Consider the following 12,703-nt stretch of genomic DNA (forward strand, 5'->3'; position numbering starts at 1 on the left):
ATGTGAAAGCACGTGCTTGGATGTATAAAAGCTAAACAAAAGTGAAAAAAACTACAGAAAGCTTGTTATATGGTTAAAGTATATATTTAAATCATTAAGTTAGAAAAATGTCATCAAATTTTGAGTATAGAAACATTGTTTTTGGAGAAATAACCGGCTTCGTATTTTCTTTTCAAATTTCTCTACCTGTATCGTGACGTTTTCGCTACGGTGTAAAATATGGAGTTCTAGATAGGGGGAGGTAATTAGGGATTTTTTCCGGTATAAGGGAGATAATCAAAAATGTTGGGGATGATGGATTTTGATTAATTTAACATAACAGTGGTTATGTTTTGCTTTATATATATTTTTTCCCCCCATGAGGTAAGTTTCCTTATTTAAAAGTGTTAGCAATGGTTGAGTTTTGGCTGATATTTTTCAATGAAGAAGGTTTCCTTATTTAATCTAATTTGTGTTGGCGTTTACAATAGCACATTGATAGAATGGAAAGATTATAAATTGTGGTAGCATTTGTTTTGTGCATTTCTCAATATGTTCACTAAAGAGTATCATTCGAAAAGTAAGAGGTGTTATCTTAATTCACTGGTAGTGAACAGCTGACACCGCAGTATATCTCCAGCGTTAGAAGCTGAGCAAAACAATAATTATAATAATAATAATTATTATTATTATAACAATGCCCTGATGCAGTGGCTCTCATAGCTTCAGATCTTAACTGACTGGAAGTATTATCATGTACATTGTTTTGTCTTGTTATAAAAGATGTGTTACAGCAAACATTCTGCTCAACACCACAGATTTGTGTGTCATTTGTTTGACCTTGATGTGTCCATCCCTATATACTAGAATGTGGAAGAAGTTTGCTGCGGTACTCGTCTCAAAGAAAATCTCTCTTCATAGACTTTTTTTTGCAAAAACACATTGAGCTCATCAATATTACAGTAAGAAGTGCTCTACACTTTTGATGGAGTATATCGAGAAATTTTAATTAACTGAAATTACACCACCACGGATGAGAAAGTTATTTTTTGTATAGCACCAGCTCAGTCTTGCTTCAGTAGACCAAGGATCAAAGATATTCAGCCAGAATCAACCTGTCTTCTTTATTCAGCCTTAGCGTTATATAGGACACTGTCTCATGTATCCCTCCTTGTAGCTGTCTAATTTTGGTCAGGTCAGAGCCAAATGACATAGGATCACAGACATTACAGCTGAGATCTATATATTTTTTTTCTCAAACATAATATATATAAGACTACATGATTTTATGTGTTTTTTCCTTTGCTAAGATAGTAGGGTGTAGTTTGAAGGAGATTTAGCAGCTATTTCTAGCATATCGACAGACTGCATACAGATTCCCTCATTGGTTCAACAACTATTGCTATTTCGTCCAGTGGAATGGAATATTGGTCAGTTGGTGTGGATTGTAGGTCAATTGTTGTAGGTTCAGTCAGTGGAAATCTTTACTCAGCTGGTTGATCCTTCCTTGATCAGTCGCTATAGATTCTTGGGTAGTTAGCGTAGCTCTTTCTCAATAAGTGTGGACCCAGTAGTAATATATTCTGTCAACTTCAAAAATGTCTCAACAGTGTATACTGTTGGTCATTCTGGAACACCCTTCAGATTTATGGCATTGCCAACTGCTTTATCAAAATCTTTAACAAGACTCAAGTTCCTGTGTAAAAACAAAGTCAGGATATACTGAGTTCCTGTCAATCTTATCAGGAGAGCAACAAGGATGCATCCTACCCCCATTATTTTTCTTGATAATCTCGGACTATGTTCTAAAAATGTCCTTGGATACTTGTGGACATGGCTTAAAATGGGAAAGAACGAAACTGGCAGATTTAGGCCTTGCTGATGGCTTAGGTCTTCTTGCCGTCATCAACTGCACAAAAATGTGAACCATAACAAATGTCCTAACTGAACAGCTGAAAAGGTTGGCTTGAGAGTAAATATACTAAAAACAAAAACATGAAAAAGTTGCCTGCAGTGAAGCACATGAAGTTCCATTCAATGGGGAAAAGATAGAAAAGGCTCAATGCTTCACATATCTTGGAAGCATTCAGACAGCAAATGGCAATGCTGAAACTGATGTAAAACAAAGAATAGCCAAGGATGCTGGAGCATTGAACAAACTCCAACTGTTATGGCAGTGAAAGGGGATCACATCACAAATCAAATTAAAGTAATTATGCTCATCTGTAATCTCAGATAACAACTTATACCTCTGACACATGGAAAAGTACAGCCAGAATTGTAAAGCAGATTGATGCATTTCAACAAACATGCCTCTGAAAAATTCTGGGCATCAGATGGGAAGACAAGATCAGAAACAAGGAGGTTCTTTGAAGAGCCATTGCAGCTGGCACGGTATGTTCTACAAATGGAAGGACAACATCCCAGTAAGAACAGCCATGACATGGTTACCAGCTGGTGGGAAGAGACTAAAGGGCAGGCTAAAGAAAATCAGGAGATCCACTTGACCTGCACAGATGTGGCACAAACTGGTTTCAAGTTCCAACCCTTGCTAAAAGACAGAGAAAGATGGAAGAACATAGATGCCCCATGCCATGAGGCTGAAAGAACCAGATAATCAGATTGTGTTACATAATCTTGAAGGTGACTGTAATGAAATAATTTCTTCCAATTATGTAAATAGCAGCAAAAAATGAATAGAAAAACACATTTTTAAAGAGAATCTTTTGTATAAATTACCACAGCCACTGTATCTATGGTGACTTAGAAAATTATACTTGGTTTTATTTTTATTATAAAGGTTTATTTTGAAAGAAATTGTTTTCCACAATATAGTGGGTGCATTGCAGAATGATGTTTCTCTCATGGCGTATCTCTTTAGCCAATAACTGAAAAAGAAATAGAAATTCAATTCACTTAATTATCATTGCATTTTCACAGATATGATAAAATACATGTAATAATAATGATAATAATACTGGCAGATGAAATGTGTTAATGGACCAGAATAACATCCTACTGGAAGAGCAAAATGGATGCAAACACAGATGTATAGGAACCAAAGATCAACTATAGATAGATACGACAGTGGGCTGAAAAGCTCAAAATTCATAGGTTGACTGTGAAGGAGTGATCCTAGAGGATGTGAAGCCTTGCATGCATTAATTTCAACTCTTTTTAATAACAGAATTGTTTCTTTTCAGGTAAACTGATGTCTCGTTCAAGGAAGACTTCAAAAGTAACTAGTAGCAACTCTTCTTGTAAATCAACAAAATCTAGCACTGTTATCAAGCACCTGCAGAAAAAGATTTTAGCCCACCAAAGACAAGAGTGCTACAATGGCAAACAATGAAACTACAATCTTTGGGTGAGAAAACAAAGAAACTACTGACAGTACATGGTGAGTTCCATCCAAAACGTGATGTTGACAGGCTACACCATACAAGAAAGCAGACCAGGGATTGATAAGTTGTGAGAATTATATTCAGAGAGAAGAAAACAATATTGCTATGTATACAAAGAACACAAAGGAAGTATTACTTGTACAAGTGAGGAAAGTCATCTATTACATATAGAAAGTAGTTAGGACAGTGAATTACAAAATAAAGACAGAAATGAAGAGGGAAAAAGAACTGGAAGGATAAGAAAATGCAGTTAGTGCTTGTGAGAAATACCAAAGGACACAGACCCAGATAAAAGATGGTTGTGGTTACATCTCAAAAAAAAAAAAAAAAAAAAAAAAAAAAAAAAAAAAAAAAAAACCAAAACAGAGGCCTTGATATGTGCAACACAAGAACAAGCACTAAGAACAGACTACATCAAGCAAAAAAATTGACCAATCAGCAGAACCTGACAAATGCAGCAAATTGCCCCAGAGAGAGTACAAAGGAAAGCATGACAATGTCTCCAGAATGGTCCATTGGGAGCTATGTAACAGGTTTGAAAAGAGTGAGAGAATGGTATGGGCATTAGCCAAAGTACATGGCAGAAAGTCACAGAGTTAAGATCCTTTCAGACTTCATGATCCAATGGGATCACAGAATCAAACATTGGAAGCCAATATTGTAGTGGTAGACAAAGAAAAAAGTCATGCCTGATCACAAACACTGCTTGCCTTGGTGACAGCAGAATCATGGAAAAGAAAGAGAAAAACTAATGCAAATATGAAGCTCTGAGGAGAGAAATCAAAAAGCTGTATATTGGTGCCCTTAATACAATGAAGAAAGGAAGAAAAATTGTTGGAAATTATAGGAATAAAAATGAAAATACAGCATATCCAGAAAACAGCATTACTTGGCATTGCAAGGAATCTCCAGAAAGTTCTCTAGACTTGGAAAGAAAGTACTACCTTAGTCTACAGGAAATAAACACCTGGTATATTAATGATAATAATAATCCTTTCAACTATAGGCACAAGGCCTAAAACTTGAACTCAGAATGTAACAGCAGACAAAATACTGCTAAGCATTTTGCATAGCGTGCTATCGATTCTGCCAGCTCACTGCCTTAATGATAATAATAAATGCCCAGATGCAATACCAGGCACTGGTTATGCCCTGATGCAATACCAAGAATTGGCTTTCATGGCTTCTGATCTTAACTGATTGGAAGTGCTATCATGTATATGTTTTGTCTTGATATAAAAAGATGAGCTACAGCAAATATTCTGCCCAATACCAGTTGCCTGGCCTTAACTAGTTAAGCATGTCCCTTAGTAGCTGACAATATGTGCATCTCTGATCATGAGCAGAAGTAGTGGGGGAGCATCATAACCACATGTTGAGAGGAATTCTTTGAGGTTTGAATAATTCACCTCTGAAGCATGGGTGCTTCATTCAACATCCTTAAACAACCCTTATTCAGTGACCTTTTGAATGGGATGGGCTATTCAACCTGAAGAAAATTCTAACTGGGCCCCATTTGCAAGGCCATGTACTGTTTATCTTGATATGAGATCATCATGTTGTGTACATATGGTTGTGATGCATGTGCCTGGTGTACCCTTATCAGACAGGTAGTCAAAATAGGTATACTGGGCTTCATATATTTTACCCCAGTGTCACTTTGATGGCATGCACTGCTCTCTCATTCAATAATAATAATAATAATATAATAATACCCAACAGTAAGAAAATCAAGGATGTTGAGACTCATGGATAAAAGTATCTGGCTATTTTGGAGTATGATAAAATTAAAGAAAATGAAATGAAGGAAAGCTTTAGACAAGAATATCTCAGAAGAACCAACTTAATTATGGGAAATAGACTCAATGAAAACAACAACATCAGGGCAAGAACACTTGGGCTATTTCCTTAATGCAATATGGCACAGATGTTGTTCAATGGACAAGAACAAGCTTGAGAAAATGGATAGAAAAATCAGGAAAGTGATGACAATTAACAAGGTACTGCACTCAAAAAGTGATAGTGATAGACAGTAAGTGCCTAGTTTCAAGGGAGGAAAAGGCCTCATAGGATACAATACTGTGTTGCCAATGAGAAGAACAGTCTGGAATGGTAGATCAAACTGTAAAGTGAGTCCTTGCTTGCAACTTTTAGAAATCATAACATGATGCCTACTGAAAATGTGATGCACCCAAAAACATTTAAGAAACAAAATGAACAAAAAATAAATTGGAAAATGAAAACAATGCATGGGCAATACTTCAGAGAAATTGAAGACAAGATCAACAACTGGAGATGGCTAAGAAAAAGTTATCTGAAAGGATGCACTAAGGCACTGATACACAGAACCCTGGAACAAGCCCTAAGAATTAATTACACCAAGTTCCAAATAGATAAGAGCAGTGAATTGCCCCTCTATAGGATATGTGGCAGCAAAAACGAAACAATCTCACATATTGTGAGTAAGTGTAGCAAGCTGGCCCAAAAGCACTACAAAAGGAGGCACGATAACATGGTTAAGTTTGTTCACTGGAAACTGTGAAAAGTATGGTCTGGGCAGAGCACGGAATGGGTATAAACATGAACCAGAGGGCGTTGCTGAGAACAATGAATCCTGTGAGGTTTTACAATCCAATGTGACTCTCTAATTGATGCTCAGAGAGCAGACATTGTGATAGATAAAAGAAAAATAAAGGAAACCAAGATCATAGATATTGTCATACCTGGGAATGCATGCATAGATGACAAAGAAAAAAATGGAGAAATATAGATTACTAAGAGACGAAATTGCAAGAATGTGGGCAATGAAGAAAGTAACTGTCATCCCAGTAGCTGTAGGGGCACTCGGAGCACTAACAACCAGTTCAAGAAATATGTTGGAGAAATTGGAATTGACATGAAGGCAGAGCAGGCCCAAAAACTGCTTTATTGGAGGCAGCTAGGATTTTAAGATTATTGCTTGAATGTTGAGTGTGTTCCAACAATAAGTTAATATCCAAGTACGAGAGATTATAATTTGCAGAAAGAGATCCTGTGAAACCTTTGACAACAGGTTGCTGTCTGCTACCACAAAATCAACCAGAGCATAAGCTGAAGTTGAACTATAACCAAAATAGATACATCACAATGTAAAGCAAATGATAAATACAGAGTTAAGTTACCCCTCTTATCCCTATTAGGTAAAACAAACAACTGACCCTCATAAGTGTTGAAATAAAAATGAAAAACCCTAAAATAAACTCAGCATGGCAAACACTTTATACAAAGATGGCTCATTAAGTGTATCTTTTACGTATGGCTGTATATATATTACAACTTAACAGTAAAACAGCTTAGTTTACCTTTTCTAGCAGAGTTGGCCGAATTCGAAGGAATACTCTACTTTCCCATGGTGGCTTTGGAAATTCTGGTAATTTTAACAGTTTAGCATGTTTCTTCTTTAGAGGCACATTATTTTCTGCTAAAGAAATAAATATACAAATAGATAAAAATTGTATAAGCAAACTTAGCTAAAACAGGAGAAATTTGATACAGAATTATTAAATAAAATCTCAATTTAAAAATGATCCCCAAATTATGAATATTCTATTTTCTTAAGATAATTTTTTGAGACTACCTCAAATTTAAATATAAAGAAAATTTTAACACATACACTACTTATTGGTTGGTTTGATCTGATTGTAGTGTATGCATAAGAAGCAATAAATAAACTCATGAAATTAAAAAAACTCAACTCACTGAATATAACTCAACTAAATATCTTCATCGCCTTAAATGAACAGAGCAATAGAGACTGATAGTATCTCAGATACTGTTGTAATATAGTGCATATGAATCATTAATTCTAAGAATGGAAGGAATGACAAGATGATGTTTGTTGAAGAAACAAGGTAAACTAGCTGGTACAACATTTACCATGAAGCCACAACTGACCCGATTCAAACACAAAATCTCATTAATGCATGTGTTATAAATGACACACATAGACTTGTATGTCATCAAATGTGTAGCAATTCCTTCATCACAACAGGAAACATTAAAAAAAAAAATGCTGTTTCTAAAACCATGTACAATCAGAATTTCATTTTGTAATCACTTTGGCTCACTAGATATACAAAAAAACATTACAAATCTGGTCCACTTCTAAAACAGGTTTGCCAACCCCTAGATAAGAGCATTACCAATTTTAGGAATAAGATACCTGGTTATGATCAGAGAGTAAAGAGATCTGACTGATGTAAATATTCAAACATCTTTATCTCTAAAGTCTCAAAAATTATAATCTCATTAAGAAGTTATGTGACAAGAACTGATCTAATTTCTTTTTTAACCTTAGTTTTGAAATCAATGTACAAAAACAAAAATATTTGACAAGAGATGAGAAAAAACATTTGTGTAGTGATACGTAACACTAAAACAAATTTCACCATATTAGTGTATATTTTATTGATTGACTGCAGAAGAAAAGAATGACAAAATCAACTTCTGAAGGACCTGAACTCAGAATGTAGAAGTATGGAGTTGAACACCATTTTCATAAGGTAGCAACTTAAACATATCAAACATGTTATTGAGTAGCTTAGGTCATTCTTCTTGATATTAGCTAATCTACCTCACAAATAGTTACTTTTTAAATTTAAAAACCCATTGTCGGACTTGTGATTTCAACTTAGTTCACAATACAAATCTATGCCCCAGATGCAGCCAGTTGTTCACCTAGGAGCAATATCTTAGATAATCAGGGAGCTTCTATCAGCATTTCTCAAATAGGATATTCCCAGAATCCTAGCATGCTGTGAGGGGTTTCAAAGGAAATAGTAATGGTGATGATGGCAGTGGATTTTCCAACTGAATTAAAGAATTATATTCCCATTGATTTTTCAAATTGCTGATGCTATCTGTTGGTTGCAACTCCTGACAAAAGTGTCACTTTTTTTCACTGACAGAGCAGGATTTGAATTCAGACTGCATGGAGCTGGAACTCATCCAAATCTCTAATAATTCCACCAAATCATCACCTTAGACTGGGTACTATTTTTTCATCAACACTGAAAGGATGAAAGGCAAAGACAGCCTCAGCAGGATTTGAATGCGAAGCACAAAACATTGTAACAAATACCACTAACCTAAATGACTTCAGAGGTTAATTATATGCAAATGCATTTCTCAATAATTTTTCTGCTTAATTTTATATTTTATAACTGTAATTGTATTATAAATACACAGTATATTTTCTAAAGTAGGGAAATCCTATCATGAAAAATTACTTCTTAATAAGTAACTGTAGGGAAATTTAGATTTAAATAAGATCTTGGTTAAGACAAAATTTCTTAATCCTTTTGTTACCATATTTCTGTTGAAATACACTGCCTTTGTTTCAATTTTGAAAATAATAAAAAAAATTGATTTAAATAATTTTGACAGTATTAAGCTGGGGTTTGGAACATAAATTAGCATGAAATTTTGATGAAAGGTTTTAATTTAGATCACTTTAAAAGGAAAGTTTGTATCATAGAACCAAGGACAGTTTTAGATGGGTTGGTATCTAAAGGGTTAAATTTTAGTGGCATCTAAAGCATTATTAATATTTATTTTTGTGAATATAGATATTTTTTTTTCCTTGTGTGAATGAAAACCTTTTTATGAGGTTTCTTGAACAAGCAAAAAAGAGATTCCAATATCCAACTGTTCAAAATACCACTTCTACTTACCATCCTGTTCTGGATTGTCAGAATTATAGTTGTTCACAAGAAGATCCAAACTAGAGGAATGTTGATCAGATGCTAGAAGAAAAAGAATTTTAAAGTCAGAGATTAAATATTGGTAACATTATTAAGGTTGAATAATGACAATATTTTTCTTTCTAATTTAGCATATTTAATTTGGCTGGTATTTTAAAAATTTATTTTCATTGAATGCCATGCCTTTTGCCTACCAGTAGAACTAAATGTATTTATTGTGATACCAACACTAGAAAATGTTGGTGCCACAAAAATACACCTTCAAAGTTAAAAATCTTCTCAATCTTCTAACAGATCTGTCCACAAAAGCAAGCACTCTGAAATATACCACATTCACTACATTCATCCCTCATGTGCACATATAAAAATAAATTGTCTTCATATTATATAGCGTTTCTCCTAAAGATTCTTTTAGACATAATTTACAAAAGATGTATGAAGAGAAGGAAGCAAAATTGTGAACAATGCAAAAATTTACATTTTCCTTCTTTAAACTGAAGGACATGCTACAGTAAAAAGTATGTAGTATATACAAAGGAGTGGCCAAACATTAGGAAACACCCATCAAGTCCTGCATATTACACATCCTAAAGATGGTTTTAGGGTCATGCAGCACATTCTTTTGTGTAGGGTTTGTCAGTATGACAGTTCTAGCCTAAGTAGCAAGTCTTTAATTCAGTCTGTTCGTAGATACCAAAGCCAATCCAAAGTAGAGCTCGGTACAGTCTTCAGACTTATCAGCTCTTGTCAGACCATCCAACCCAAGCCAGCATGGAAGGCAGACATTAAATTATGATGACCATGATGACAATGGGGGCTGAAAACAATGGATATAGTTACCTTGTAGGAGCTTTGATTTCTCATACATTTCTTGAGCTAATCTTGCTAAAATCTGTATGTTCTTTCATTGATAATGTTCTATGGTGTGAAGTGTAATAAACAGCTAGGAATCTAATGACAAATGTTATTAAATAACTCCCATAAGGCAATCTGAGAAACATTTGTGATGTCTGTGTTGAATATGATTAAAAAGCCAACTCCAATAGGCTAAAATTGTGCCTCTAGATATCATTGCTATACTGTGCAAATTATATTTTTAATTTTCATTATCTAATCAATCAAAAAAGTACTTTTAAACTTAAAGGTACCTTAGGAATACTTGTGACTCAACTAAGTTCACAACAATATAAAATTCTAGACAATTCATTTTTCTACTATATGCAGTATTACTTCTGCAATTTAACAGAACACACCATATAATACAGATCAAGTTCTCATAGGTCCCAATTTACATTGACATAGCTTTGTTAGCTCATTTTTCTTTAATTGTTTACATCTATTTTGCAATAGAAGACTATATGGGAATGGTCTTTACTTTGTTGCTCAAGTTAAAATATTTGTAATTTGTAGTACAGTTGAATGCAGTGGTGGGATTATTACAGTTAAATGCAGCAATGGACTATGTGGCAATGGCATACTCCTAACTGAGAAATGAGAGGATAAGGTGATTGAGGTAGTCAGAGTGTGCAATAGGTTACTTAAGTTTAGACTAGTCTTGCAAAATAGTACAACAACAATTTTCTGAACCTATGCCCCTTAACCGGGTCTACCAAATGAGCAAAAGGATCGTTTTTATATTCTTTTGCAGATTACCTCAAAGACAAATGATGGCTGCAAAGTTGGTTTCCATGAGGAGGGATAAGGTTAATGGAGTTCTGTGATGCAAATAACCTAATGATCTACAACACTAACTTCAGGAAGCCTGCCAATCACCTGGTAACTAATCAATCTGGTGACCATGCTAGCCAGATTGACTACATTCTCACCAGAAAACAAAATACATTGTTGTTCATAAATGCAAAAACCTTTCCCTGGAGAAGAATGTACCCCTCACCTTAAAGGGTTAAAACAATAAGGTATGATTTGAGGGAGAGTTGGCTGCAATGTAGGGGTTATCTCACTACCTTGAGAACATGGAATATTGAAATGAGGTGATGTTCCTGCTAATCCAAAAAGAAAGAAGAAATTAAGCGGTATTAGGTGAAGTGAATATCTAGAATAGGAATCAAAACTAGTTCATATATTGTGCTCACTATCAGCTTATATACTATTCTAAGGCATTTGTCACTTCATATTTTTATTCAAGATAAAATATCACTAAAAATATCTACTAAATAAATTACAATTTGTTCTTTACAATTAATTAGATTTTACCATCAAGCATCTTACCATTTTTTAAATTTGAGGTATCATTGTCTACAGTCTTGTCACTAGAATGATAACTTTGATTCTAAATGAACAAAATATAAAAAAATATTCATATTAAATACGATATAACACAAGCATAATTTATAAAAACACATTTAGCATTTTTCATAAGAAATTTCAGTCTGTAGAAGCAAACAACTTTGATTTTCAATGGTTTCCTTGCAATTAGATTTATCATAATTCTTTCTGGTTTAAAATTACAATTGATAAACTTAATCATAAAAAAATGTTCAGAATTCAAATCCAGCTGGATTTGATTTTATATTTCATTCTAACAAAATTTTATATTTAATTCTAACAATATTTCCTTCAATCCTTTGAGCATAAACAGAACAATGACTGGACATGATTTCATAGAAGATTGCAAACCAACAATGCCACCTGTATGATGGTGATACCTTTTACAACTAGCACATGACATCAAGTCAAAGAGACATGAACGCATACATGACAGACTCCTGTCAGTTTCTGTTTATGCTTATAAGAGCAAAAGGTTTAAATATTTAATAGCTTCCTATTGTTAAAACAAAATTATATCAGAATGCATTGCTTTATATCACCTTAAAGTTTTACTGGGATTTAATCTTTTGACTAGCCATGCTAGGGCATTACTTTCTGGGCTTTTAAACAATTATATTGTCCCTACTCTAATACTTACATAAACAACCTCAGGCTAGTTTCACCCATGAGGCCTAGGTGAACGCATGGGTATGGTACAAGACACTTGGCTAAGATTTGCACTCTGATTAAACCTCGATCCATGTGATTGTGAAACCAATTTCTTAATCTAACAGCCATGAATGATTTAAGATATTGTAAATAATTTTAGCAGGAAGATATGAAAAACCATTTAAAATAGCATCTTTCAAAATCTACTGAAATTCTGTCCAACAATACCACTTCACTAAGTGACACTGTTGTGTAACAAAATTTCAATAAGATTTAAATCAATAAATGTTCATGCACAGTAGTAACATAATGATAAAATGAAAACCTTTCTAAAACGTCTTTTCAAATGTTTAGTCTGGCTATAACGATGTTTTCCTCTAGGCATACCAGGTCTATGGTGAAAGGACCTTAAAAGAAATTCATTATTGTTAGAATTACAAGCAACAAACAAAATAAATTTTCATATTACTAAAATGTTTTATATTATTCCGTTTTGGGATTTGGTTTGCAAGATTTTTTATGTGATTTCGTGTGTTGAAGCATATTCCGTTGTGTCTGGGGAGAGTCATTTTCTTTTCGTGCCTTAAAATTTAACACACTCACCGTTAAAATTTCCACTTATTATTTTTATATTCCTGAAAT

The 12,703-nt window shown here is 34.0% G+C and overlaps 2 protein-coding genes across 3 annotated transcripts in view; one reads left to right on the forward strand and one right to left on the reverse strand.

Annotated features, from left to right (window-relative positions):
• LOC106872285 (ankyrin repeat domain-containing protein 42) overlaps window positions 1–12,703 on the forward strand; it is an 80,150-nt gene that overhangs the window by 3,844 nt on the left and 63,603 nt on the right. The window lies entirely within an intron of this gene.
• Window positions 2,689–12,703, reverse strand: part of LOC106882394 (nuclear FMR1 interacting protein 1-like) — a 31,359-nt gene continuing 21,344 nt past the window's right edge. Inside the window, exons 6-10 of one of the 2 annotated variants that reach the window (XM_052968995.1) lie at window positions 12,387–12,468; window positions 11,354–11,414; window positions 9,095–9,166; window positions 6,725–6,840; window positions 2,689–2,867 (exon numbers count right to left, since the gene is read on the reverse strand). In XM_052968995.1, coding sequence (XP_052824955.1) covers window positions 2,772–2,867; window positions 6,725–6,840; window positions 9,095–9,166; window positions 11,354–11,414; window positions 12,387–12,468 — 427 coding nt within the window. In that variant the 3' untranslated portion in view covers window positions 2,689–2,771. Of the gene's footprint in view, window positions 2,868–6,724; window positions 6,844–9,094; window positions 9,167–11,353; window positions 11,415–12,386; window positions 12,469–12,703 lie in introns of both variants that reach the window. The other variant, XM_052968994.1, reaches the window with a different exon arrangement.

This window comes from Octopus bimaculoides, chromosome 1 (assembly GCF_001194135.2).
Source record: "Octopus bimaculoides isolate UCB-OBI-ISO-001 chromosome 1, ASM119413v2, whole genome shotgun sequence".
Taxonomy (NCBI): domain Eukaryota; kingdom Metazoa; phylum Mollusca; class Cephalopoda; order Octopoda; family Octopodidae; genus Octopus; species Octopus bimaculoides.